The sequence below is a fragment of the Poeciliopsis prolifica genome, unplaced genomic scaffold (genome assembly GCF_027474105.1).
Source record: "Poeciliopsis prolifica strain line A6 unplaced genomic scaffold, Auburn_PproV2 SCAFFOLD198, whole genome shotgun sequence".
Lineage (NCBI taxonomy): Eukaryota > Metazoa > Chordata > Actinopteri > Cyprinodontiformes > Poeciliidae > Poeciliopsis > Poeciliopsis prolifica.
In genome coordinates this window covers 53,621-79,885 of record NW_026562573.1, presented here as the reverse complement: position 1 = coordinate 79,885, position 26,265 = coordinate 53,621, and the positions used below count along the sequence as shown (strand labels likewise).

Sequence of the window (26,265 nt, the reverse complement as noted above, 5' to 3'; positions counted from 1 at the left end):
AATGCCTCTTTCCACTTTTAATTTTTACTCTGTTTACATTTGTATTTTTAATTCTGTCATTATGAACAGTATTTAATTATTAGATACATATTTAAGAACCGGAACCAGGAAAATAAAACCTGATCAGAAAAAGATGAGGCTGAAACAAATCGATCTGTTCTTCAGTTTTGTGTTTAATAAAAACCAAACAATACAAATATTTTGAGAATATTAAAATAATAAACCACAGTTTGACTGTCTCTGTGTAGATAATCAGGCCAATCAAATCTTAATCTGCTTCATTAAATGAAGAAGCAGGAAAAAACAAACATGGTGATCCAGTGACACCAAGCGGTGACAGAAAGTACTGCAGTGTTTAAATCTTCCATCTGAACTTCAGTTTCTTCCTGTTTGTTTTCAGTTTTAATAAAACTGAAGGTTTTTTAAAAGGGTTTTATTAAAACTGTGTTTTGTAAAATTTTTACTTCGGTTTTGACTGAAATTGGTTTAAAACAGTTTTAGTGTTTATTTCTGGTTCTGAATGCAGAACCTGAACCAGGAGACCTGAAGCAGCAGGTTGATGCAACAGCAGCAGATCTTCAAGCAGCTCAGTGGTTTTTAAACTACCGGCTGTAGTCATATTTCCAAGTCATATTTTCACCATGTTATTCATGCATTTATAAATATCAGTTACTAACTAAATATTTAATTCAAGGGTAAATATTTATCTTTGACAAGAAATATTTACTTCTAAAATTAACTATTTAGTTTGCAAACTAAACACATTGATGAGATCAGAATTGCTCACATATTGCAAAAAATTCACATTTTTTTAATACATCAATCACTTCCTGAAAAACAGAAATAATCACCCAGAGACGGGCAAAAAAACGAGACCTCTCACTCTGAGTCATTTTAGAATCAGAGCTGAACTCAGACTAAAGAGTCAGACATGAAGGTTAATGCAGCTGCTTGATCACTGAGATCTTCATCGGTTCGATCTTCAAGGTTTTTTCAATACTGTCGAAGTATGGAAACATCTTGTGAGTCAAGGTGTGTGTGAAGGTGTGTATGTGTGTGTTAGTATCCAGATCAGAGAAGGACAGCTTTCCTCTGTCCCAGTCCAGATTCACTCTGATCCTCTGGAGATTCTTCTGGACTGAGAGAAAAGTGGCAGGAGCTGGTGGAGAACGTGCATAATATTCATCTTGATAGAACCATATAACCAACAATCCAGACATTATGCCTTCTTTCCTCTCAACAGATTCTTCTATCACACCGAGTCTCCAGGCATCACTGTGTCCAACATCAACATCCCAGCTGTGGTTCCCTGAGTTAAAACCATCAGAACTCAGAACAGAACAGTAATATTTATCAAATCTCTCTGGATTATCAGGAAGCTGCTGTTTCTCTCCTCTAGTCAAACTGGTCAGATCTTCAGACAGATGGAGGAATGACCCAGCCGTGTTTGGGTCCAGAACCAGAGGAGTGTAGGTCACCATGGTCTGCATGTTGCTCCAGATGTTGAAGGCCAGGTTGCCCAGATGTTTGGCCTGGTCTATCAGAGCTCCTGAGGGCAGCTGTGGATCCTCCAGCAGGGGGCAGCGCTGGACTCTTTCCACTGCAGCCTTGTAGTTGTGCAGGAATGAGACGTCTTCAGCTCTCAGCTCCTCCTCTGTGGCTCTGACTGTGTCTGAAAGAGCTGCTATCTCTCTGCTCAGAGCCTCCATCTTCTCCTCCATCATCCCTCTCTTCTGCTCCTCTTCCTCCCTCAGTGCAGCCAGCCTGGCCTCCTCTTCCTCTGCTAGAAACTGATGAAGCTGCTTAAACTGCTCCCTAATCTGCCTCTCTGTGTGTCGGGCCTGGACCTTCATGTGTTCTGCTGTCTGATCAAACTCCTCCTGAACTTTCTTCCTGAGCTCCAGCTTCTTCTTTAAAGGTTTCAGAGTTTCCTGAAGCTTCTTCTTGTGTTGCTGAGCAGCTTCATCAATGGGTCTGAATCTGTGATTGGTGTGTTTTTCTGAATCTCTGCAGACGAGACACACTGGCTGCTGATGGTCCAGACAGAAGAGTTTGAGTTTCTCAGAGTGCAGACTGCAGAGATCCTCTGAAGCTCTCTGCTCTCTCTGCTGTAAGAAACTCTCACACAGATTCTTCAGAGCCAGATTACAGGGTGGAGCATCTGATGCTGATCTTTTCCGACAAACTGGACATGAGCGACCAGTTCCTCTTCTCCAGTGTTTCTGCAGACACTCCTTACAGAAGCTGTGGCTGCATGACAGAAGAACCGGATCCTTAAATATCTCCAGACAGATCGGACAGCAGAGATGAGCTTCTGATCTGGAAGCCATTTTGTCTCAGTGAACCTGAAACCACAGCAGACAGAAAGTCAAACCAGGGATGAATTTTATGCACAAAAGATTTAAATTTGATTCAACATGTTGAGCCTTTTGTGAATGTGGAGATTACAGATTAATCATCTCACTTTAAACTTGAATCATCCCAGAGATGAACATCACACACATTATATACGTTGATAGTCAAATATCTGACATGGTAAATATTGTTTTCTTGCTAGTTAAATATTAAATGCTGCTGTAAATGCAGAGGTTGATTGTTTGAACTCAGTTAAAGTTCATTAGATCTGAAACGCCTGAATCTGTGAGCAGAAGCAGAAACCATTGTTTCTGTTTGTCTTTAGTTTCTACCTGCTGTTCTTTGTTCACTGAAGGTGAAACCAGAAGTCACTTTCTGTCCTGCAGAAACTTTCTGAACTTACTTTGCTCTGCGTGTTGCTCCTCCTGCAGCAGTCTGTGTTCCAGTGCCCAGTTCTCTCTGTTCTCCGTTTAGTTTGATTTCAGTCCCAGATGAAAATCTTCCCACGAGGTTTCTCTCTTCCAACTGTTTCCTGTTCTTCCCGGATTCACTTTTCTTCTTCTACTGTTTCCGTTTCTTCTTCTTGGTTTTATTGGCGGTTGGTAACCAGCGTTCAGCAGCATTAGCGCCCCCTGCTGGTGTGGAGTGCGGTTCCTGCCGGTCTACTTCATACTATGTGTTTCTACATATATAAATATTTCCTATATATGTAATTTAATATTCATACAGATAAATATAAACATTTTTACACGATCATCTATTTATCAGAAACACATTAACAAACTCGCTTCACATCCAATCAAATTCTATGAAACAATTTTCTTTTAAATCTAATAAATGTTTGTAAATGTTTAATACACAAATTCCTCCTCAAAATATTTAATAAATTAATATTTTTCTCAGTTCTTTCAGACTCTTCATGTATCTTCCCTGGTTTTTATATTTATGACATTTTAATTGAACATGCTGTCGTTTCATATTTTGAACTTTCATACTTTTGAATTTTAAAGTGTCTAGTTAAATCCTGTTTGTCTGAATCTCAGCCTTGTTTTCTCTCTTTCCTCTTTTCTTTTTTCTCCTTCATTCGTTTGACTTTCATTAAACCGTCTTCTTGTTCTTCCTTTCATCTGTTTTTCTTTCATTTTCCTCAGATTTTCTGTTTTAACTGTAAAACTGATTCTGAATTTTCCTCCTTGTGTTTTTTCTGCCTCTCATTTCCTGCAATATGTTCTGCAACACAAATACATCAATCAAAGCCATATTTGGTTTTCTGGATAATGTATGAAATATTTCTAATAAAATGTTCATCCGACTGTCTGATTATATTTTAAATGTCATAATGCAGAACTTGAATCTGAACAAATTATTGTTTTTAATGGTTTTATATTTTATTGTAAAGCTGATAATGTTGCCAACAGTTTTGATCTCCTGCTCTAAACCAGGAAGCATTAAAATCATCCAAAATAAAACTAAATAATAAATAATTAACAACTTATAGATTTATGGAGTCCCATTTGTAAAAATACACAGAACAAAAATAATAATAGCAATATTTATTAAATAGTGTTGTTACCGCTACATCCCCGCCCACCCACCCCTTCACTCTCTACTCTCTCAGTCACTACTTCCTCTTCTGAGAGGGGAGATGTGCTACCAGCTCTCCATCTAACGGGTAAATTGAGTTTCCTAAATCTGCTGGGATTTACCCTATCCAGAACTGAAGTAAACTCTGTTCAATCTGGTTTCTAGAAAGGATTCGCCTGACTACTAACGGCCTACATCCAGATGTCTCACCCTTCTTCCCCCTGTGAATTAGCCAGACTGAGCAACATACAGCCAACTAGTTCCACAGAGCACATCTGTTAACGGTCGCTCCTTCTCTTTTTTGCAACTTGCACTTGTTACTGAATCAGGTTGGTTTTAGTGACTCGGGCGAGTCCCAAGGATGTTGTTTTAAATTTGGGCTAAAGCAACCTATAAAACATGACCTAGTTTTCTTCCCAGAATCAAACATCACAGCTATTTTACTACCATCAAAGAACTTTGAGGTGACTTATTAATTGAATGTCCACAACATCTTTTAGATTTTCTTTATGCTAAATATTTATTAGTAAAGCAATTTTGCAAGGGTCAGTACAGCTTAATTAAGTAGCAGAAATAATCAAATAAGTAAAATCAATCATCTAGCCTGTCTTTCCCTAACGCTGATACTAACTAAAAAGGGAACCTTTAGAGAGACGGACGGAGTTTGGTGTCTCGAACCCCAGAACTGGATCGATGATGAAGAAGGTGTTGTAGCAGGAGGAAGAGGAGGTTGATTGATGAAGGCAGGGATCTCTGTTGGTCTGATGAGCTGTCATCTCTGCATGGATGATGAGGTCACACAGGACTTGGGTCTTTGTCTTTGCCTTGATCTTCATCTTTGCCTTGGTCTTCATCTTTGCCTTGATCTTCATCTTTGCCTTGATCTTTTCCTTGATCTTCATCTTTGCCTTGATCTTCATCTTGGTCTTCATCTTTGTCTTTGGGGTCTGAACCCAGCCGATGAGAGAAGTCCGATTTGAAGCCACATGTTGCGGGGCTGATGGGTTGGTCCCCATGTGCAGGACAGTCTTCGTCCCTGTGGCCCCGGCTCTTCTTCAGCTGCAGAGTTCTTTGTCCGTCTCGGTCTTGACTAGAAGCTGCCTGGAGGATCCAACCAAAGATTCCTCTTTTGCTCTCCCCTTATATAGGGTTTATACCCTCTTTCGGTGCATTTTCATTGGCTAACACTGTTGCTGTGCTTTATTGGGTAACTTGTTTGGACAGATAAACTCATATCCATCACTGTCTTTGAGACATTTTGTCCTGATGTCTTGGCTAATGTCTCAGGGTTGCTCAATCTTCCTCCCATGTCTCTGACACGTTTAAGTTGTTCAACAAGCTATCTCCTAATAAGGTCTTGGTTGTCTCTGCTTTCCTGTTTGTCCCCATTTGACCCCTGACCTTTCACCTACTATCTACCTCCAACACATCATCAGTGATCTTTAATAGCAGATACATGTTTTACACCATTTCAAGTTCAATGTTAAAATCACATTCATAAACCTATTAGTTTCTTTGATTTAGCATTCATTTATAATTTTATGATAACCACAACTTATTACTCTTTTATTATTTGATACCAAAGTTAGTTACTTGTTTTACTTGTACGTTTTTCCACAAGTGTCAGTAAGTATTGTTATAAGTAAACCAATATTAATATAAGTACTTTACTTTAAATCTTATCTAATTACTCAAAATGTTTAGATTTTATCCTTTGAAACTTTTATGCTTTTAAACAAGGAATAGTCTCAGCTATTTTTATACAGCTGCAAGCTGGAAACTTACTTCCTCTTTTTCCATGAAAGCTGCTTTTCCTGTCTCATCTCTCTCTCTTTCTATGATTTCTTATGATTAGATATAAAAATAAGTATAATTAAAGCTAAGTTTGCAGGAGACAAAAACAACACACACAACCAGATTTATTTTATTGCAGTCTGGGCCTACTGTTGGATCTAGATGTGATTGGTGTGACTTATTTTAAAGATAACTTTATTTGTTGTTACTGTTAACTAAAATCTCCAGCATGGGGAAGTGGGATGATCTCGGATTTTTATTGACAATAGCTAAGTCATATTTTCACCATGTTATTCAGACATTTACAAATATCAGAGTTACAAACTAAATATTTAATTCAAAAGTAGATATTTAGTCTGGATAACAAATATTTATTTTTAAAATGAATTATCTAGTTTTTAAACTAAACACATTGCTGGAATCATTTTTGCTCACATATTCAATAAAATCCACATTTTTAATACATCACTTCCTGAAAAACAGAAATAATCACCCAGAGACGGGCAAAAAAACGAGACCTCTCACTCTGAGTCATTTTAGAATCAGAGCTGAACTCAGACTAAAGAGTCAGATATGGAAGACTAATGCTGCCCTGGTGATGAATCTGAATCTGAAAAGACGAAGAGATGAAGAGTCTCCAGATGATCAGATCATCTCCAGTTTCCTCTTTAAAACTCACAGTTTCAATCTGATCAATAAGTTTTGATTTGGATCATCAGAGCTGCTGCTTGATCACTGAGATCTTCATCGGTTCCATCTTTAAGGTTTTATTAGTGGAGAAGAATGGAAACATCTTGTGAGTGAAGGTGTGTGTGAAGGTGTGTATGTGTGTGTTAGTATCCAGATCAGAGAAGGACAGCTTTCCTCTGTCCCAGTCCAGATTCACTCTGATCCTCTGGAGATTCTTCTGGACTGAGAGAAAAGTGGAAGGAGCTGGTGGAGAACATGCTGAGTATTTACCTTCCTTGAACCATATGAACAACCATCCAGACTTTATGCTTCCTTTCCTCTCAACAGATTCTTCTATCACACCGAGTCTCCAGGCATCACTGTGTCCAACATCAACATCCCAGATGTGGTTCCCTGAGTTAAAACCATCAGAACTCAGAACAGAACAGTAATATTTATCAAATCTCTCTGGATTATCAGGAAGCTGCTGTTTCTCTCCTCTAGTCAAACTGGTCAGATCTTCAGACAGATGGAGGAATGACCCAGCCGTGTTTGGGTCCAGAACCAGAGGAGTGTAGGTCACCATGGTCTGCATGTTGCTCCAGATGTTGAAGGCCAGGTTGCCCAGATGTTTGGCCTGGTCTATCAGAGCTCCTGAGGGCAGCTGTGGATCCTCCAGCAGGGGGCAGCGCTGGACTCTTTCCACTGCAGCCTTGTAGTTGTGCAGGAATGAGACGTCTTCAGCTCTCAGCTCCTCCTCTGTGGCTCTGACTGTGTCTGAAAGAGCTGCTATCTCTCTGCTCAGAGCCTCCATCTTCTCCTCCATCATCCCTCTCTTCTGCTCCTCTTCCTCCCTCAGTGCAGCCAGCCTGGCCTCCTCTTCCTCTGCTAGAAACTGATGAAGCTGCTTAAACTGCTCCCTAATCTGCCTCTCTGTGTGTCGGGCCTGGACCTTCATGTGTTCTGCTGTCTGATCAAACTCCTCCTGAACTTTCTTCCTGAGCTTCAGCTTCTTCTTTAAAGGTTTCAGAGTTTCCTGAAGCTTCTTCTTGTGTTGCTGAGCAGCTTCATCAATGGGTCTGAATCTGTGGTTGGTGTGTTTTTCTGAATCTCTGCAGACGAGACACACTGGCTGCTGATGGTCCAGACAGAAGAGTTTGAGTTTCTCAGAGTGCAGACTGCAGAGATCCTCTGAAGCTCTCTGCTCTCTCTGCTGTAAGAAACTCTCACACAGATTCTTCAGAGCCAGATTAAAAGGTGGAAGATCTTTAGAAGATCTCCTTTTACAAACTGGACACTCTCTTCCTGGTTTCTCTCTCCAGTATTTCTGCAGACACTCCTTACAGAAGCTGTGGCTGCATGACAGAAGAACCGGATCCTTAAATATCTCCAGACAGACCGGACAGCAGAGATCGTCTGATCTGGAAGCTATTTTGTCTCAGAGTGAAGCTGAAACCACAGCAGACAGAACGTCAAACCAGGAAGTCAGTTTCTCTCCTGTAGAAACTTTCTGAACTTACTTTGACTTTGATCTGCTTGTTGTTCCTCCTGCAGCAGTCTGTGTTCCAGTGTCTAGTTGCTCACTTCTCTCTCTGTTCTCCTTGTTCAGTTTGATTTCAGTCGGAGACGAAGGCAGGTGTCAAAGTTCATTCTCAGGGTGTTTACTCATGCAGTTTCTCTCTCAACTGTTTCCTGTTTATTTTTCCAAGACTTCCTGTTGGAATTCCAGTCTGGAGGCAGAGATGTGGCGCCCTCTAGAGGATTTCCAGTGAACACGCGGCTTTAGAAAAACTGTACAGTAAATCAACATTTTCTGATAAAATAGTTTCTTGCTTTAATTAAAATATATTTTCCTTTCATCAAACTGTTTCAGGGCCTCCAGTGTCTGGGAAACTCAAATGAACACATTTCATGTTGTTTGCTTCTGTTTTTCTGTTTCAGACTCTGGAGGTGAAAATGTCGGGAGGTTCTGGTGTCTCTCCAGCTGACATGCTGAGTGAGGGTCTGGCTCACCTGGACAGGTATTTACTTTAAATGTAAACCAAAAATAAAATCAGAGAAGAAGAAAGTTTTAAAATGAAAATAAAAGTTGTTGCAGTAAAATATTCAGTGTCTCCTCCTCCATCCATGCTGGCAAAGAGCAACACGATCATTGCTCTCTGATTGCAAACTGAGCATTTAGCTTCAAACAGGTTCTTTAATGTTTTCATGCTGATCTCTTTACCTTCTGATAGTCAGAAACAGGCGATTCCTCTTCGGTTACTGAGCTTCAAACAACAGAGACTAAACTGCTTGAATGACATCAGAGTCAAACCAGAGAGGAAATGTAGAAACATTTCCAGGAGATTCTGCTCTCTGATCAAATCCATCCCAGTTTCTATAAGTAGGTCAAACTGTAAAATGGCTCCTTAAGTTTGATCAATAAATCATAAAACCAATCAATACTGAAAACCCCCATTGAATCATTAATGGTTCCATCTTCAGACAGACCAACATTCTAACTGATGAGGAAGATTTGTTAAAGATCAAAATAATTCATTAAATAAAACTACAAAATAACAAAATCAGGCAAAGAAAACAGTTTTCCAAATCTGTTTGTTTCAATATGAAAGTGATTAAATTAAAATCACTTTCATATGACAAGCTTGGTTGAAAGCTTGTTTATGGTTTAGTTAGTTTATAGAATAGAATAGAATAGAATAGAATAGCATTTATTGTCATTGAACAGGATTCAACGAAATTTCTATTGCAACTCCCGTGCAAAAAGTCAAAAAATACAATATTAAATAAACAAATACACAATAATAATAATATATACAACTAAAATTAACTAAAGGCACTCAACCACACCAAAGAAGAAGCAGCAGGTCCAATTATGGTAAAGTGCAGATGATGTTTATGGTTTAGTAGTTTATGGTTTAGTTAGTTTATGGTTTAGTAGTTTATGGTTTAGTTAGTTTATGGTTTAGTAGTTTATAGTTTAGTTAGTTTATGGTTTAGTTGTTTATAGTTTAGTTAGTTTATGGTTTAGTTAGTTTATAGTTTAGTTAGTTTATGGTTTAGTAGTTTATGGTTTAGTTAGTGATTGGTAAAGTTTGCGTTTCAACGTGTTGCTCATCGTAATGATGGCGTCAGGAAACACGCAGAAACATTTAAATGCTTCATCAGCCAAGAGTAACAAAAATAAATACTGTTGACTTATTGTGTAAAACCATTGACTCTTTGCTGCCCCCTGCAGTTTGAATGATTCATGTCAACAGAAAAACAGAAAAATAATGAGACTTTTGTTTCTTTCTATAGAGTTGATGCTTTGATCTTAAGTTGTTTTTGCTTTCAGAAGTGATTCAAACTAAAACGTCCCATTATAACCAAGTTCATTAAAGTAAAATGTAAGGAAATAAACTTTTCCATCAATCAGACATGTAAAGAAAATAAGTGAATGTATTTTTATTTTTAGAAGAATCATCTACGGAGCTCCATAAGGGACACAAATCATTCTTCTCATTGTTTCCTTCACAATAAATTTCTAAATACACCCAGAATACGCAGCCAGGCTGCAAAACATAAACCTTTAATGAAATCAAATCACAGCAGAAAATAAATATGTGTCCAGACCTTTTCATTACTTTTTAAAGACCCCAAATGAAACGTCACTCAGATTGCTAAATGTGCCGCTGGCTTTTATTAACAACCAAAGGATAAAACTGCATCACATAAGAAGCTGTTAGCAGGTCGACTCTCCGTTAACAGTCGGATCCAGTAACAGTCGGAACCTGAAACGTCTGTTTGGCTAAAAATGTCCCAGAATGTGAGACAAACCTGGAAACAAGAAACATCTGAGCCCAGGAAACACGAGGCAGAGAGAGACTCCACATTTCCTTCAAGTCAACAAGAACATAGTTAAAGTTAAAATTCAATTTTTCACCAAAGACAGTAAGAGAAGCATCAGGTCATTTTAATGAAACCCTGAAGAATTTCACTGCAAAGCTGTAAAACATGAGGTTTGATGGAAAATCAGTTTAAAGTTCCTGCAGCAGAACCAAGTTTACAGAACCAAGTTTACAGAACCAAGTTTACAGAACCAAGTTTACAGAACCAAGTTTACAGAACCTTTCAGCACATTCATGAAGACGAATGTTGCCTTTCTAAGAAAGGCCTGGCGCAGTTTGCATCCCAGCTCTACTGAATAAAACCTCATCAGAGTTTTTATGGTGACGGTTTGTGGTTTGGGCTCAACGAACAGAACCAGCAGAACCAGCAGAACTCAGCTGCTGGTTTCCTCTAAGTGCTCAGTGGATGCTAGGCTACGCCGCTAACGGCCTTGTGTCAGTCGGTGGCGGCCATCTTGCTAAAAAAAGTCTCTATTTAAAAATAATCCTGAGTTAAACGACATTGTGAGTCACGCGGGTGACCTCTGACCCCCGGTAGCGGCGGCCGTCTCTTCGGTGAGTGTTTTCAAGTCATCAGTTGGAGCGAAGCTCAGCCAGGAGGGATTCCTCCGTCACTTCCTGTCTGGTTCATCCGCAGAAACAAAACCCTCCGGCTGCAGCGTGGCTCCGGTCGGCTCCGATCAGACGGCCTCCGGGAGCCGCCTCCTCTCCTGGGCGGCGCCGCCGTGCGCTGTGGCGCGCCGCCGGATGCTGCGGCCGGTGGAGATGAGGTTGGCGTAGCCGGGCGTGTGCGAGAAGGCGTAGGCGGAGCGGCGGGACGCTCGGTTTCGCACGAAGGCTGAAGGCTCGCCCTTCTTCCTCCTGTTCTCCTCCTCCGCCTGCTGCAGGTACTTATTCTTGTTCCTCTGGACCTGCAGGACGGCAAACAGAACCGCAAACAGAACCGCAAACAGAACCGTCAAACTAACGCAGCAAAATGTTAGTGGACATTTTCCACAGGATGGAAGGAAATACAAAACAAAAGCAGATCTGGTTTTTCCACTGAATGAGAAACAGTTAAAATCCCATTTATTCAGTAATTAAAATAACGCCGCATCATCACTTCCACTTCCTGTTTATTGCCTTTGTTGTTTCTGCCAGTAGTAACGTCCGGTCGTATGAAAAAATGTTTCCATTAGTTTTTAAAAACACTAGAATGGCTTTTACAGAAATATAGACAGAAAAAGGTTTGAGATTGCTTCCAGAAATTTCCCAGAATAAATTTGTTTTCTGAGCCTCAAGTCAAAAATCTGCAAGAGAAAAACCAGGAAATTAAGATCAATCTCAGAAATCTTCTAGTGAAAACATGGACATTTCTGAAATAAATCTCAAAATGTGAGTTTTTTTCTCACAAATGTTTAGCTGCTTGAAATTAGAAATTTCCAAATTTTCTAGAAAATTCTCAAATCTCAAAATTTTTCTCATTTTTAAAATTTTGTTTTTCAGTCTACAATGGTCCTACTAGGTCATAATGAAATACACTAAGTTTGAAACAAACAACGTTATCCTACACAACAAGTTTAATTAAACTGTGAGTTTTTTGACCTTCCAATCATAAAACTGAGACGCAGAACTGAAATACAAACGGCTCTAAAACGACATTAATGCCAAAAACACTGAGATTAAAATCCGTATTTCCAGAATCTGCCAGTAACTGACTTGTCTGTGGTTTTGTGTCTCACCTTGTCGCTGACAGACGGCCAGATGGTTTTATGGAGGAACTGGATGCAGATGACGGGCAGCAGGCTGATCCCCACCGTCAGGATGATGGTCAGCCACAGGTACGGCTGGCGCAGAGCGTTCGGCGCCGCGCCTGCAGACACACACACACACACACACACACACACACACACACACACACACACACACACACACACACACACACACACACACACACACACACACACACACACACACGGTCAGTGGTTACTCGGAGACACACCGGGCCTCAGTGAACACCGGAGCGGCTCGGAGGAGCCGACCTGTGAAGGTGAAGACGGAGGGGAAGATGACGTGGATCCCGGCGCTGTGGATGTCAAACATGATGCCGAAGTAGATGGCGATGCTGCCCAGAACGGCGAAACAGCTGACAAAGGTCCAGTACGACGTGTCCAGAGAGATCTGGAGGCAGACGGGTCGACGGGTCAGAACATCTGGCATTTAGAAACTGACTTACCAACAAAGGTTCAACCTGTGAAGCTTTACAGAACCAAAGATTTGAATCCAGTCAGAGGGAAACGACTTCAGCATGATTTACTCAAGTAGAAGGAAAAAGTATTTGCTGAAAAGTTAAGTACTGATTAGATGATCAACCATTTAAGCTCCAGGAAATGTAGCTAGTTAGTAACTTATTCAGTTCTTTTCTAAATGGTTTTGTTCAGACGTTACTCTGCTCATTCAGTCCTCAGCCTCTCATTCTCATTCTCAACGTTGCTTCGTTGTTCTGACCTGCAGGTTGACGACGAAGATGAGCGACGAGGCGGTAACCACGGCGAAGGACTGGTAGTCGGAGGGCGCCTCGCCGTCCTGACCCATGGTCTGCAGGAACGCTCCGTACGGGATGAAGAAGATGATGAGCGACACGAAGATGCCGTGGAACAAGCTGATGAAGAAGTTCTTGTAGTTGAACAGCGACCCTGCTGGCCGGGTAGATACAGCGTGGGAACCTTCAGGCTCAGATAGTCGTTCACGTCCTGCAGGAACAAAACGCCGGGAAACGTTTCACTGCCAAAACGCCTCCAATGGCTCAAAGTCCATCACTTAAACCGATTTACACTGAGATCCACTGAGACCTTCAGACAAACATGAAAAGAACAGAAAGTGCAGCAGCACCACCTGGTGGACAGGAGGAGGCATGCCTGGGCATTTTAATAGTTTTGGGTTTTCTATTGTAGTTTCGTTTCATTAGTTGTGATTTTGTTCATTCTAATTAGTTTCTAGAGTCTGTTTGCTAGTTTTGATCAGTTATTGTTAAAATAGTGTTTAGTTGAAAAAACACTTTACATGAGCAATCTGCAAATGATGTTACTCTATAATCCTCCTTGTGGCAACGCAACGCCGCGCAACGCTACGTCACGCTACGCAACGCAACGCCGCGCAACGCAACGCAACGCCGCGCAACGCTACGTCACGCTACGCAACGCAACGCCGCGCAACGCTACGTCACGCTACGCAACGCAACGCCGCGCAACGCTACGTCACGCTACGCAACGCAACGCTACGTCACGCTACGCAACGCAACGCCGCGCAACGCTACGTCACGCTACGCAACGCAACGCTACGTCACGCTACGCAACGCAACGCTACGTCACGCTACGCAACGCAACGCTACGTCACGCTACGCAACGCAACGCTACGTCACGCTACGCAACGCAACGCTACGTCACGCTACGCAACGCAACGCCGCACAACGCTACGTCACGCTACGCAACGCAACACAACGCCGCGCAACGCAACGCTACGCTAACTAAAGCATGAAACTAAGGAACTACTACTGTAGCTAAAAAACCATTAAACTAAAAAATTAAACTAGCAAACCCACTTTAGAAACTAATTCAAATTAACTGAATTATACAAACAAAAAGTTGAAACAAAATTAAACTAAACTGTCAAGAAAAACCAAAAATTTCTCCAAATATTGAAGTTTCTGATTCACAGAAAATAAAATTCCAAGCCAACAATAAACCTCCATGTTTCCTGTATTGTTTTATTTTAATTTCCTTTATTTAACCAGGAAAACCCCGTTGAGATCTGGATCTCGTTGTCAAGAGGGACCTGAGCTGATTATTTCTCTGGTTCTGCTGACGTTTCACCTCAGGAACCTGCAGGGCAGCTTGACTGGAAATGAGTCAGATCAAAACTGCGATCCAGAGAAACGAGTTTTTACCTGATCCAGGAGTCCGACCAGCAGAACCGGCAGGCTGCTGTAGGCCAGATTATAGAGCGTGATGAACCAGTCCTCATAGGCCGTCTGCAGGACACAACCTACGTTAATCATCATCATCATCATCACTGACTTTCACATCACATCCTGTCAAATGAACCAAACCTGTTCCCCTCCTCGCCTGTGGAGGCGCTGCGCCAAGAACTACCGACGAAAATTACATAAAACCCTCTGAAGACATCGAGCGCAGCTTAAATCTCCGATGTAGATTTTTTTATTTGATTAAATGAACCAGACTTTGCATACAAACAGACTGGTTTGATTGAAGTGGACTGAACCGGCTGGTGTGAACGCAGCCTGTCGGAGCGCATCGCGGTGCTGCTGACCTGAGAGGAGTATCCGTTGAAAAACGAGTACCAGAAATGGACCAGAGTGAAGGCGAAGTTCTTGAAGAAGAAGAAACGGAGAAACTTGCACATCCTGATGTAGGACCAGCGGCCGTGCACCAGCAGGAGGCGCTGCAGGTAGCAGAACTGGGCGAAGGCGTAGTCGCTGGACATGACGGCCTGCATCCCCTCCTGACCGCTGATGCCCACTCCGATGTCGGCGGCTGGAGGGACAGAGGACGATCGGTCAGGATGCGTTTAAAGGGCCGGCAGCTCATCTGCTTCCTTACTTTTGATCATGTTGACGTCGTTGGCGCCGTCTCCGATGGACAGCGTCACGGCCTTCTTGTACTTCTTCACCAGACTCACAACGTTGGCCTTCTGCTTGGGCGTGACGCGGCAGCAGATCACCGCTTCACACTCACAGGCCATGTTCACAAAGTCCACCTGAAAAACATCCAACATGGCGGCAGAACGTGAAGGAGCGCGGCTGTTCTCAGACTGCGGCGCGCCGGCTCCCCCTGGTGGATGTGGGTCTTACTTGTCTCATTTCCTTTTCCTCGTCGTTCAGCGGATCCTGAGGGTTGCTCGGAGTTTGTCTCCTTCCTAAACGGCGAAGACGCAGCCTGCGGCGTTTCTTCTTCTTCTCGTAAAGAATCTCGTTCTAAGAAAACAAACATTTTCTGAAACACTTTCTCAGCCAGAAGACAAAATGTTTCTTCCAGAACTGGCAGGATATATTAGAAACAACGGCGTAAAAGATTGAAAAAAAAATTTCAAGTTAATAAAGCGACAGATTGAGTCCTGGATGTGAAACTGTGGTAATTCGGTGCAGGATGGTCACTGAGTGAGTGAGTGGGTCTAACCAGCCAGCCTCCAGTGATGATCAGAGCGTTGTTGTTGGTTCCAGGGAAGAAAGGTGCAGTCGGTTTCTTTTTGCCAAGTTGATGCGATGATGGACCTTCATTTCTCCGGGCGGTTTGAACGGGCCAGCAGCTTCCCACTGAAAATATTTTACAATAGAGCATTAAAGTGTCTTAGATTATCAGACAAACAGCTGAATGTCTCAGATATTCTGGTGAATCTTAGATTTGCTCTCAGATTTGTTAGCATTTATCTGCTGGTATTAGCATGCTGCTATCAGTAGCTAATCGGCTAATAGCTAAACTAATTTTCTGTTTAGCTAGCAGTGCCCCCTGCTGGTGATAGCATTGAGCATCTCTCATATTCTGATTGGTGGAACCTGTTTAGACTCACTTAACATCCTCTCCATAGTGGATCTGCATCTTGTCCGTCAGCAGCTGACAGGAAAATCCGATGTTTTCTGCCGTTTCTGAAGGAAAGACAAAAACATTGAGACTCCACTCCGTCTCCAGTGGGACGTTGGATCATATCCTGTCTCCCCTTCACCTTTCTTATCGCCAGTCAGGACCCAGATTTTGATGCCAGCCTTGGCCAGGTTGGCAATGGTTTCTGGAACGCCATCCTGAAGTTTATCCTCAATGGCGGTCGCTCCAATCAGCTGCAGACGACAAACTAGACCAATCAGCAAAGTTGTATGTATAGATGTTGATTTGAATTGTTGTGTTTTCCACCTACCATCAGGTTCTTCTCGATGTCCTCATAGACTCTGTCGAGGGCGGCTTCTCTGTCCACCATGTTCAGCTGGGCCTCTTTGTGTCTGCGGGACCAAGCCTCGAACTCGCTGGCGCTGATGTCCTGTAACACAGGCAGAGCGTCCTCAAGGTCTGACTGGCAAACTCCTGCAAGACAAAATACATCAATGTCCTTCCTGGCAGAGTTCATGTTCAGGCGAAGCAGCGACTCACATCCAGAGCGGTCTGGGTGGTTTCCTTGTGCCTGGTGTTTGGGGACAGGCGCTCATAGATGACGGTGTCGGCTCCTTTGCAGTAAAGACGAATTCGTCCGTCAGGAAACTTCACTGCAAACAAGACCGGACGAGCCGTCAGCCACCAAGTTAAATTCACAAAAACATCTGCTCCTCACGAATGAAAGCGTTAATGGTTAGCCTCACGCATGGTTAGCCTCACGCATAGTTAGCCTCACGCATGGTTAGCCTCAAACATGGTCAGCCTCACGCATGGTTAGCCTCACGCATGGTTAGCCTCACGCATGGTTAGCCTCACGCATGGTTAGCCTCACGCATGGTTAGCCTCACGCATGGTTAGCCTCACGCATGGTTAGCCTCACGCATGGTTAGCCTCACGCATGGTTAGCCTCACACATGGTCAGCCTCACGCATGGTTAGCCTCACACATGGTTAGCCTCACACATGGTTAGCCTCACGCATGGTTAGCCTCACACATGGTTAGCCTCACACATGGTTAGCCTCACACATGGTTAGCCTCACACATGGTTAGCCTCACACATGGTTAGCCTCACACATAAAGCACACAGTTTGGTTAACGCTCCTTAGCGACCCTTTGTTTGGGTTGTATCTACCCAGAATGCCCTGCTCTGTAGTCCACTTCCTGCTTTTGGAGCGGTTATATGAATTCGAACCGCACCAAAGTTCACTTCAACTGAACCAAGACTGATGTGAACTCTGACCTCAGCGTTCACACCTCCACGACCGAACGGACCAAACGGACCAGACAGCCGTCGTCTAATGATGGGTCAGAACATAAAGCTGGTTCATGTTGACAGATCTCATCCGTTCCACACAGTGTTGGGTCTGATTAGCACCATCTAAATACTCCTGTCCTGTTAGAGATTTTTTGATATTATCATTTTGTTAAAGTGTTCTCTTCCTTATGTGTGTATGGGCTGACCTGGAGGTTATGACTGTCTTCATGCGAGATAGTAAAACTTTATGGTTCTCAGACCCTAAAGTTTTCTCTGGTGTTTATCTACCTAGTCTTAGGTGACAGTTTGACCCAGAGCTGAACTGGGCTCAGATTGTAAATTAGATATCACACCTGAACTGAGTTGTTGGTCTGTTTGTGTTAAATGTTTTACGACCTCTGTTGTTAGATGTTCTTTGACAATAAAGAGGGAGCTCACGTGAAAGCAGATCGGAACTCTCTATTGACCAGCCCGGAGGAGCTGTTGATCGGGATTTCTCCTTCTGCAGAAGCCTGACCATATTTAATTCATATACGTTGTCTGTGGTTATTTTATTGTAGGTTCGAGGAAAATACCTAACAGTCCCTTCTGGGCTGCTAAGCTAACGTTAGCGGCTGTTGGTCTTACGGATGATCGACATGCGCTTGCGGTCGGAATTGAAGTCGAGCAGGGCCAGCATCTCGTAGGTGGCCTCTTGGCCCATTTCTGAGATGGTGATGGTGTCCTGTGTGCGCGAGAGGAAGACGAAGCCAAAGTTCCTGGCTGCCGTCACAGAGCGCCCTCATCAGGAGACGCAGCCTGATACACCAGCTCGCCTAGCAGCAGGAGACAGAAAACCGGTCAGGTGGAGTTTTTGCTTTCGTTTCAAATCAACAAAACATTCAGGTTTTCATTTTCTCCAAATCATTTATTTTACCGTCGTTGCTCTCCACCATGACTGTGTGGCACAGCGAGAGAAGTTTGAAAAACTCCAGAGCGTCTTTGTCCTTCTTGGATTTGATGTTGGCGACCAGGAAGTGGTCAACAAACTGGAACTTCCTGTCAGCATAGCGGTTCCAGGTCCAGTCCACCGGCTAACAGGCAGGACACAAAAAGCGCGTTTTGGTATATTATCAATAACAAAAGACATTAAACATTTTATGTGAAGTTTCCATCATTTGATAAATAATACGGTGGAATCTGCATGTTTCACACAAACAGTTAAATTTATAAATTTAAACCCGTTAAAGCCAAATAACTTAGCTAAACCCAAACTGACACTGTGGTTGTATCAAAACCAAACAACAGTTCAAATTCTAAATGTCGACTCGCACCTTTATTTTGTCCAGAGCAACTCCTTCTGAAGTGGTTGGGCCACCTGTCAGGAAAACACAAACATTTCAGTTCTCCAGGTTTCAACAGTTTTAGTTTTACTTCAACTAAAATATGTAACTTAACTGTTATAAATAAAAATGTCTTAGTTACAGGTTTACCAAGAGATACTTGTCACTGCATTAGCCCCAAGCTTAGCTACATATTTAGCAGCGTTAGCCTCAAGCTTAGCTACATACTTAGCAGCATTAGCCTCAAGCTTAGCTACATACTTAACAGCGTTAGCCCAAGCTTAGTTACATACTTAGCAGCATTAGCCTCAAGTTTAGCTATATACTTAGCAGCATTAGCCTCAAGTTTAGCTACATACTTAGCAGCGTTAGCCTCAAGCTTAGCTACATACTTAGCAGCGTTAGCCTCAAGTTTAGCTACAAACTTAGCAGCATTAGCCTCAAGTTTAGCTACATACTTAGCAGCGTTAGCCTCAAGTTTAGCTACATAGCAGCGATAGCCTAAAACTTAGCTACTTACTTAGCAGCGTTAGCCTCAAGTTTAGCTACATACTTAACAGTGTTAGCCTCAAGTTTAAATTCAGAAAACTCAAAGTGTTTTAATCTCATGTTAAATGTCATTTATTACATTTCGTTGCTTTGTACATGTGACAGTGCAATGACAAAGTTGAATTCTATTAATTTATTTCTGGAGTGCGTTTCTGGAGTCCCCAGCATTCAGCCGCGTTGCTCATATTCACCGTAACTCCGCCCGGCGATGGTACACTTCTTGAACTGCATGATGTTCTGTGTCAAAGTTCCTTTTCAGAGAAGATGTACTGGATCTGCCCGAGCTGCTCGTTCAGGGTCGTCGTTCGGGCCTGAACAGAGAAACACAGGAAGGAGCAGAGATGGAAAAATGCTCTGAATTTCTTTCATTTGACTAAATGAGTCAGTGAAGCTCGACTGGATCCTCTGCCACCAGCTGGCCGTACCTTAGCTGGTGTGTCTTTCTCTGAATAATACATCTGCAGGTCCCAGTTGATGAATTTACTCTGGCCCAGTCGAATCACCTCCACACTAAACAAAACTAATATTTTAGCCAACAGAGAATCTAAACAGAAACAACAACTGTCTGCGATGTAATGCCAAAGCCTGACCTGACGTAGAGGGAAATGGGCACCATGGTGTTGAGGACGATGATGTAGCCCCAGAAGCTGAGGAAGCCTCTGTAGGCGGTGGTGTGGTCTTTGCCGTCGTTCAGGTACCAGGCGTTGGTTCCGATGTCCTGGTACCAGAAGGAGTGACCGATGGCCAGGCCGGCCGACACCAGGATGAGCAGAGCGAAGATCTGCAGAGGAAGCACAACGCGTTCAGCTCTGCTGCCCACAGGGGGCGCCACAGGATGCACCACTGTTCCTGCATAAGCCTCCATCACACCGTCAGCTACGGAACAACATCAGCGCCAATCATGTCGAGCCATGTCAAAATACAAATAAATAACCAAACATTGTTATGGTAAAAGAAATGTTTAAAAAAAAATTAAACAATAAAATAATAATAATAATAAAATAAAAAATCCAAATTCTAAGGAAAAAAATTCAAAATTTTGAGAAAAAAAAAGTCAGAAGTAAATAATAACTCACTGTGATTTACTTTTTTATACTGAAATATGAAACTGAAAGAAACCCTGCTGAGCCTGAATAATAAGGTAAATGAAGTTCATTCTGCCTCACTGTGTAAACCATGTAGTTCATCAGCTCGTCTATTTTGGTTCTCTTGAACCTGGTTTTGCCTCCGTTCCTCATGATCTTGGTATCGGCTCCTACAACCACACAGAGCAGACCTCAGCAACCACCATTCAACAACACTTGACAAGTTCATGTTTATTTCCAACTGAATTTCAAAGAGAAAACCAACTAAACAGCGACGGACCAGCGAAGATGACCAGGCCGTGGCAGTAGTCGGTGTTTCGGATTTTGCAGCCTCGCAGCAACATGTTGTCCAGCTCCAGGGGGTAACGGTCGTCGTCCCACAACATCGTCCCTGTAAACTTGTCCAGACGGTTGTTTGGTTCCTCACATTCAATCAGAGCTGCAAACGGATGAAAGGGCAACAAAAAAAGGCAAAAAGTAACTAAAACAGTATCAACAGTTCAATTAATGACATTTAAATAGTTATTAAGGCTCCCATTGCAGAAGAATTACATGCTCATTAGTGCGGTGTGCATTTATTCCCATTTATTCTTTGTTTCTATCTTAAGGCTTTGACTTTGGTGAAACTTTCCACTACATTAAAATCAGTTTGATAATATAGATTATTAAACTCTCGTTGGCAGATTACAATGGAAATAAAACATTAGAACGAAAAAACAACAGAAACTCCACCAGTTAAAACGTCAGCTTCATCATTTTCAGGGGACAATGAATTTAATCCAGGCTTAAATTTGGATCATCATAATCAATTCATTTTAAACTGAAAAAAAAATATGAAACAATTTTCTCCTCATTTTTTATTTTCAAAATAGTTTTTAGTTTTAAATGAACCTGGACAAATTTAAGGTCCAAATTTATATTTATGCAAATCTAAATTGTTTGACATCATCACACTGAAAGCTATATATAAAAAAATTGTTTCAAAACACTTAAAAAAAAACAACTAACTGAGGCCCCAATTTATCTCATTTAATATTTCAAAACTTTTTTCCCGAATTAAACTATTTCTATTTTTTTTATGAATTTCTACATAAAAGTCTGAATTTTTGCTCATTTTCACACAGTGAGTTTCCCACTGCTGCAGACCTTCTGTTGGTCTAAGACTCTAGAACAGTTTTTGTTCAATAAAAAGCTCATTTTCTGTTTTGCAGTGAAAGTTTGCGGCCTGCTCACCGTTGAACTGCGCCAGCTCCCGCTCCTCCTGCAGCCTCTCGTCCGTCACTCTGAGCCCCATCTTAAACTTCAGGTTGGTTTCTCTGCAAAACGACAAAATATCCCAAACATTTCAATCATTTTCTGAGAAATCAAAGAACCAGAGGAAATTCACAGACACACTTTTAAAAAGCATAAAGTAAAACTTCTCTGCATCTTGACAGTAAATATTATTAGTTTATTTTTCTCCGATTCAGTTTGAAACTTTAGGAGCAGCCGTTTGCTTCTTGTTTAAGTCTCAAGATAAACTGCAAAGTTAAACATTCAGGACTGATGTTAAATTTATTCTTCACTTTACTGCTGAGTGATGTGTTGACTCAGCAATCAGGAACAAAAACTTGATTAAATAAAACTTTCCCAAGCAGGAAGCGCCACTAATCTGTGGTTTAAATGATCCTGCTGGAAAAAAACTCAGTTTGGTTTAATTTCTGCATTAAAATTGTATAAATATTAAAAATTAGTTGTTTCAGATGAAAGCTCTTACCCATCGAGCTCGGCTGTTTCTACGTAACACAAGCTGTTCGGCTCGGAGCTGGACAACAGCAACATGTCCGCCTGAAGAGAGAAACATCAAATACTCAGGCCATCATAAAATCATCCACACATAAAATTATCTGCTCATTAAAAACTAAATCTAATTTAAAACCATCTTAATCCTAAATTTGAATTCCCGTTGTATAGTTAGCACTAAACCACTAATAGAAATAAAACAGATTCACAACTTTCTGTTCAAATTTAAGGGACAAAATGCTGAATTTAAAGAATCATTTTTAATGAGCAAATTGTCCTCAAATAAAACATTCATACCGGAATAAAGTCGTTTTTCCTGATGCGAACACGTCTCCAACCTGGACGTCCATCCACTTGGACTCCTTAAAGCTGAAGCAAAAACAATATTCAGCTTTTCAAAACAAAACAAATCATTTCTAATAAACTGGAATCTGATCCCACTGGAATCTGATCCAACTGGAATCTGATCCAACTGGAATCTGATCCCACTGGAATCTGATCCCACTGGAATCTGATCCCACTGGAATCTCATCCCACTGGAATTTGATCCAACTGGAATCTCATCCCACTGGAATCTGATCCCACTGGAATCTCATCCCACTGGAACCTCATCCCACTGGAATCTGATCCCACTGGAATCTCATCCCACGGGAATCTCATCCCACGGGAATCTGATCCCACTGGAATCTGATCCCACTGGAATCTGATCCCACTGGAATCTCATCCCACTGGAATCTGATCCCACTGGAATCTCATCCCACTGGAATCTGATCCCACTGGAATCTGATCCCACTGGAATCTGATCCCACTGGAATCTCATCCCACTGGAATCTGATCCCACTGGAATCTGATCCCACTGGAATCTGATCCCACTGGAATCTGATCCCACTGGAATCTGATCCCACTGGAATCTCATCCCACTGGAATCTGATCCCACTGGAATCTCATCCCACTGGAATGTGATCCCACTGAAATCTGATCCCACTGGAATTCATCCCTCTGGAATCTGATCCCACTGGAATCTGATCCACTGGAATCTGATCCCACTGAAATCTGATCCCACTGAAATCTGATCCCACTGGAATCTCATCCCACTGGAATCTCATCCCACTGGAATCTCATCCCACTGGAATCTGATCCCACTGGAATCTCATCCCACTGGAATCTCATCCCACTGGAATCTGATCCCACTGGAATCTCATCCCACTGGAATCTGATCCCACTGGAATCTCATCCCACTGGAATCTCATCCCACTGGAATCTGATCCCACTGGAATCTCATCCCACTGGAATCTCATCCCACTGGAATCTGATCCCACTGGAATCTCATCCCACTGGAATCTCATCCCACTGGAATCTCATCCCACTGGAATCTGATCCCACTGGAATGTGATCCCACTGAAATCTGATCCCACTGGAATCTCATCCCTCTGGAATCTCATCCCACTGGAATCTGATCCCACTGGAATCTGATCCCACTGAAATCTGATCCCACTGAAATCTGATCCCACTGGAATCTCATCCCTCTGGAATCTCATCCTACTGGAATCTGATCCGACTGGAATCTGATCCCACTGGAATCTGATCCCACTGGAATCTGATCCCACTGGAATCTGATTCCCACTGGAATCTCATCCCACTGGAATCTGATCCCACTGGAATCTCATCCCACTGGAATCTGATCCCACTGGAATCTCATCCCACTGGAATCTCATCCCACTGGAATCTCATCCCACTGGAATCTCATCCCACCTTCCGTCCAGCAGAACGTCACACTTCCTGTTGTTCACTTCCTTGTCCATCCTGTGACGCGCCTGGAGGAAACAGAGTCCATCATAATCCAAACAGCTTTTATTTGTTTCAAATGCAGCTAAAATCTCCAGGATTCAACATGGACGCCTCACCAGATCGTCAATCAGGTCTTTGATTGCAGTGATTCCCAAAACGATCACCAGAGGAATCAGAGTGGTGTACCAGGGCAGCGTGGAAATGTCTGGGATGATCTGAGAACAACCAAAAGCTCCACTTATTATTTCCATCTTCAGAGCAGATAAAAGCATCAGAGCGAATCCAACCTGCAGGATGAGCAGAGCCAGGAAGTAGATGTTGGCCACCCTCTTGAACTGCTCATACAGGTTCAGGGGCAGGAAGGTGATGACGTTGTATTTGTACGTCTTGATGGCGTTTCCCTGCAGAGGGAAGAAAAACGGCCAGCGTGATTAAATGAATGGAGAGGTCAGGGTCAGGGTCAGGGTCAGGGACAGGCAGGTCCGGCACAGCAGGGGCCGCTTGTCTGTTGACTCCCATTAAAAGTTAATTAGAGGCTGACTGGGTTCGGTCAGAGGTCCAGAAACAGTTTCAGATTAAAATCAGATACCAGAACAGGTCCGATTCATTCAACCACTGAACACAACGGCCGCTGAGAGACGGACAATCGCATCCCGTCCAGGTTTAAAGGTCCAGCAGAGCTGAATAAAACCCTCAACGTCATCCAGATCTTATTTCTGCTTCCATTTCAGGCCAAAATCACAACAACCACAAAACAACCTGAAAAATGACCAGAACCCAAATGTTCTGAAGACCTTGCTGTGTTATTTATACTATGCTACGCTATGCTATGAGCCAAAGTTGGTTGAATAGAAACTGGAGAGACTTTTAATCTTTTCTCGTCTGTAACCTTAAAATCATCCAGACTCTGCAGACGATGGATTTTCATCTCCAGGATTTTAAAACTTTTGATACCCTTTTCAGAAAATTTTTAGGTTATGATAATAGCGCCACAAAATATTATAATAAAAATTTTAAATTGCTGAATCTTATTTCTCACACTGTCTAAAATAAAACATTTCCATCTGAAGGTTTGAACCGTCAGTTTCATTCAGTTCTGGATGAGAAGTCAATACAAGTTCATTTTCTGGTGTCTGGACTGGAACGCCTCCCGGTGAGTCTAAAGTGTCAGACGGTCGGCTGATCCGGACGGTCAGCTGATCCGGACGGTCAGCTGATCCGGACGGTCGGGTTTCAGCCTCAGAGACAGAAACACGGCCGAGTTTACGGGGCTGTCATGGTGGAAAAAGAGCAGCTCAAACCACAGCAGATTGTGATTAAAATAATATTAAAAACATAAACAGGTTGTCCAGCTGGAGCTGCCAGTTAGGGTTAAGTTAGGGTTGGGGTTCAGGTTAGGGTTGGATTAGAGTTAGGGTTAAGTTAGGGTTGGGGTTCAGGTTAGGGTTGGATTAGAGTTAGGGTTAAGTTAGGGTTGGGGTTCAGGTTAGGGTTAAGTTAGGGTTAGGTTAGGGTTCAGGTTAGGGTTGGGGTTCAGGTTAGGATTAAGTTAGGGTTGGGTTGGGTTAGAGCTGCAGGCTTACAGAGTATCGGCTCTTCTTGATGCACAGGAAAACTTTCTTCTTGAACTCAGCAGCTGGTGGTACGCTCTGTCGTTGGCTTTCACTTTCCAGCCCATTTCTGAAATAAATTAATACATTTAGTTTGTTCAAACTGTACAGTGGAGTTTTAGTTGAGCGCTAAAAATAACAACTTAAAAGTTTTTATTATGAGTTGTAATATTAGAGTTTTATTCTCACAGTTATCTTAGTAATATTTAATCTGATAATGTTCCATCCATCTGGCTCTAATATTTTGTTCAAAGTAACTCTTTTTTCCCTCCATGTGATTTTGATCCTGAGCTCCTGGTTCTGATCCATTTCGCTCACCCGGGGCCCTCGCGGCCGCCGCCTCCTCTGCGGGTTGATCTGCTTCCTGCGGTTCGTCGGCGTCGCTCTCGGAGTCGTCGTCCAGCTCGCCGTCCGTCTCGTCGTCGCTGTACGGCATCTCCTCATCGTTCGGCGCCGGCGTGTTCACTCGCCGACTCATCTTGGCGCCTTGCGTGTTTCCTGAGAATCAAGATGGATGAACTCAGGAAACATCTGCAGAAATATTTCATAAACCAAATAACGTAGAACTGCAGCTAACGATTAGTTTAGTAACTGATTATTGGCACATTCTGATGGTTTTTCATTTAAAACATTTGAGTTTATTTTATACAATATTGGAAAACAAAAGAATGCAAAACATTTCAATTCCTTCTTGTAAGAAAACATTTTAGTAATCTGGAGAATTTTATTAAACCACTTAAATGTTAAACGATGCAAATGAAACTATTTATTTTAAATTAACATTTATTTCTTAAATGCAAATGCAGAATAACTTTTTTTGTTACAAAAAGATGAATTTTGATTCTCGATCCTCCAGTTAATCATTAATTGGATGTTTATTTGAGTAATCAATACATCATGATTAATCTGATTAATCATTTCCTTTAGTGAACTTTTGGTCATC

The 26,265-nt window shown here is 42.3% G+C and overlaps 1 protein-coding gene and 1 pseudogene across 1 annotated transcript; both read right to left on the bottom strand.

The window, feature by feature from the left end:
- Nucleotides 1-876: 876 nt before the first annotated feature.
- Nucleotides 877-7,828, bottom strand: LOC129356830 (uncharacterized; the record flags this gene model as incomplete). Its single annotated transcript, XM_055026380.1, has 2 exons — nucleotides 877-2,330; nucleotides 6,455-7,828. Coding segments are annotated over 2 exons (2,766 nt in total), but the record flags the coding sequence as incomplete, so codon positions are not given.
- Nucleotides 7,829-10,061: 2,233 nt separating this feature from the next.
- LOC129356829 (phospholipid-transporting ATPase IC-like) lies at nucleotides 10,062-25,800 on the bottom strand (annotated as a pseudogene).
- Between the last annotated feature and the right edge of the window lie 465 nt (nucleotides 25,801-26,265).